Source organism: Oratosquilla oratoria, chromosome 6 (genome assembly GCF_046742065.1).
Source record: "Oratosquilla oratoria isolate Oo_2021 chromosome 6, ASM4674206v1, whole genome shotgun sequence".
Lineage (NCBI taxonomy): Eukaryota > Metazoa > Arthropoda > Malacostraca > Stomatopoda > Squillidae > Oratosquilla > Oratosquilla oratoria.
This window is the reverse complement of record NC_134782.1, coordinates 57,730,729-57,734,317: the sequence shown is the minus strand read 5'-3', so window position 1 is coordinate 57,734,317 and position 3,589 is coordinate 57,730,729. Positions and strand designations below refer to the sequence as shown.

Below are 3,589 nucleotides of genomic sequence, written 5' to 3'. Positions count from 1 at the left end.
ATTTGTTTTATATATATATATATATATATATATATATATATATATATATATATATATATATATATATATATATGTATGTATTTATATATAGGGTCACATGAAGAACTGTCACCCCAGAACGCCCACATGAAGAATCGTCACCCCATGAGATCCCACCTGAAGAATTATGACCACAGTACACTGAATATCAACAGTGGAATAAAGATTACGTTAGGTTAGGTTAGGTTAGGTTTGGTTAGGTTAGGTTACAGTAAGTTAGGTTAGGTTATGTTAGGTTTGGTTAGGTTCCAATATGTTAGGTTAGGTTAGGTTGAATGAGGGTTATGCTTACTGTTATCAAATTATACAACAGAAGAATCGTAAACCCAGGATGGCCCACATGAAGAATTGTCACCCTGTCGAAGACTTGGGTGACAATTCTTCATGTGATCATATATATATATATATGTTGATGAAGGTGGAAAAAGAAGTCACGGGTCTGATTCCGTGTTTTTTAGCTTATTCCTGACCGGTTTCGCTCTATGCTTATTCAAAGCATAGAGCGAAACAGGTCAGGAATGAAAAAAAAAAAAAAAATCGGAGCTAGACCCGTGACTTCTTTTTCCACCATTTACACTGTACATGTGTATTTCTCATGTAAGGTGGTCAACAACCATCAATAATGAAACAAATTTTCCGACAAGGGGAGAGGGACTGGTTCCTCTTATATCGCCCCTCCCACTCCCCTTCCTCCGGACGTCCATGCATTCTCAGGGTCTGTGAATGCAGATTTGCTTTCCTCAATAAAAGGGCTAATCTTCGAAACATTTTATATATAACTGACATCTTGATAGAAATGGTTATCAATCTTGATAGCTTTGAAGTCCGCTGACAATTTCAATACACAAAGGCCTCTCGGAATAATTAGGCTCTGAGCCCACGCCAACTTTGCAAACGAATCGAATGCTGTCGCCCAGAAATGTTTGCATTTATTGTCATCTCTACTTTTGCCAGTCACGGAACGACAGCCGTCAAAGCGCGCCGTCCACATCAAATATAGTATCTATAATACCCACTTATGTCACTTGTTATGTACTCTTCTCGTAACTTTCATTGTCGTATTTTTGAGGGATATTTGTTTTGAGTGGTTGATTGCATCCAATACCACCCATATCAGGGCAGCCGTTTCCCATGTGTCCACCCACTTGCCTTGTATACTTACAGCGACACGAACTAGCAGGATTGCAGCGATCGACGAATGCCAATATCTCCACATGGTGTCGTGGAGGGAGAGAAATATTCAGACGGCGCGGTCAAACCGCGTCTTTCCTTCAATTTTACGCGTTTAAGGAACCGTGTACGTGTCACACACACACTTTAAGGCGACCGTGCCGTAGCCCTTGTTCAGAAGCTTGCGTGTCACCCGCTTTGTCGCTGGTGCTGCTGCTCCGGGGAGAAGGGAAGGATACCGTATCCCCACCCCCTCCCTCCCCGTCGTCTGGCCAATGGGGCGTCGGAGCGAGTGCCCACGCACTCCCGAGGGGCGATAGGGGCAGAGTGCAACGGGCTGTGTTAGTCGCTCCGCGCTGGAACAGAGGGCGCGATGCAGAGGTAGTTAGGGGGCACAGAGCAATAAGCAAGGTGTTTTTTCTTAACAACTGTATACAATAGCCAAAATCATGATCACAATGGTTACCATCATTATCAATGTCATAATTGTCACTACCATCATTATCATCATCACTATCACAAACGCCATACATCACATCGTCATGGTCATAATACTATCGGTAATAATTTATATGATTATCATCATTAATGTGCTGGTGATGATAAACATCACTGTATGATGGGGTTTCCACAAATCTCCTCGCCGCATGCCTACGTGATTGTGGCCATGTTTTGTGTCCTAAAGCAGATGATGAAGGGTTGGGGGGAGGGGGGAGAAAGGAAATTGCATTTCGTTTCTTAGAATACTATCTCCTCTCACAGTGTTTATTCTAATTAAGTCGTGTATTCTTGCTGCATCCTGATGATATTTCTTAGCCCAGGGGAAAAACCGTCCTATCTATATTAACTTTTTTATGCTCTTTGATTTAAGTTGTATGTTCTGGCCAGCGTTAAGCGATTTTATTCGGCTAGGGAAAACCCGTGTAGTGACAGTTCTTTCAGCACGGGTCTTACCCTCAGTCTAGTACAGTGGTTCTAACCTGTGGGGAATGGGGGAGTTGCCAAGTGGGGAATGACCGGTCGGACAGAAGAACCACTGTCTTTTTTTTTTTTTTTTTTAATCGATGTGTTTTTGTTTCTTTTTGTTTGTTTCTGGTGTCTTCTTGTTGCCACATTAAGGGCCGTAAAATGGCACAAAAAAGCAAAGCGTATATTTACGTACTAAATACTGCATGGGTTAAAATCGAATTTGTCAAAGACCGATGCTGTGGTGGGAAATGGAGAGTTGGCTCACTAAAAAGTGGGGAATCGGAGAAAAAATGTTAAGAACCCCTGGTGTAGTAAAACAATCGTAAGCGGAGTTAAAGAGTTATCACACTGGTTTTCCACGGGTTTCGCCAACTTCGACGGTTGAGAATTCGTTTGAGTAAAGACGACTTTGGTTACAATATCTTAATTTTCAAATCTCCAAACATAAAATTTAGCTTTCCGTCATTTACCTAAGCTGAATGATAAACTAAGATTATAAACCTATACGAATGTTAGACTTACTGTTGAAATGTTCTCATCCCATCTCATTTTTGATCGCCCCTTCATGTTCACTTCTTTAAAGAATTGAACAAGAGAAGGCAAGGAGGAAGAGAGGTAGACCTATAGTTGGGGGTGAACAGAGTAGCCATCCTCATTTGAACTAACGGGAACCAGTTGTCTTCAACAACATTTGCTATTTCTACGCATTTTTAATACATAAAAACAGTACTACAGCTATTTACGTGCACACTAGTGCATGCTCATATGATTTACACGTGAAGTTGCAGTAAAAATGGCAAATGTTTGCGGGAACGCTTCAACTGTAACGATTTCATGCTGTAATGAGAACGCTTCTAGGAAACACAGTACGGTTGGAAAAAGAAATCTTAGACGTTGCGCCAGCATTTATTTGATTTTGAATTGTTTAATTGCCAATTCAACACAAAAACCGTCCACAATCGAGTCTAGCTAACTATATTAGACAAGAGATTAGGTATGTTCATACATAACGGATTATTATACAAAATTTCAAAACTATTACCAGACACGTGTCGAAGCTTAATTTTCTAACTACATAATATTGATGATAATTCTTTCGTGTGTTCGCTTACATACACATAATAGTATATGCATTTTTTTCGTGGATCGCAGTGAATACTGTTGGTTGTGAAATGAATTTTAAGCATGGCTCGTTTAAATGTAAAGATGTCTCAATATAAATTACAACAGCATGTAATAATATACTGTATTTGTATAGCTGTGTATTAGTCCATATTCCTTTGATACTTGCAGTCATAAACACGCCCTTGATTATGAAATGTATTATGCATTGCCTTATCATATGTAAACATTTACCATGATAACTTACAACGATACATAAAACTCTTCGTGCTGTAGTCATGTTTTATTG

The 3,589-nt window shown here is 39.9% G+C and overlaps 1 protein-coding gene across 1 annotated transcript in view; it reads right to left on the bottom strand.

The window, feature by feature from the left end:
- Window positions 1-1,539, bottom strand: part of LOC143026494 (uncharacterized) — a 19,291-nt gene extending 17,752 nt beyond the window's left edge. The window contains exon 1 of the mRNA XM_076186978.1: window positions 1,202-1,539. Within this exon, the coding sequence (XP_076043093.1) occupies window positions 1,202-1,255 (54 nt within the window). The 5' untranslated portion in view covers window positions 1,256-1,539. The remainder of the gene's footprint in view (window positions 1-1,201) is intronic.
- Window positions 1,540-3,589: the final 2,050 nt, after the last annotated feature.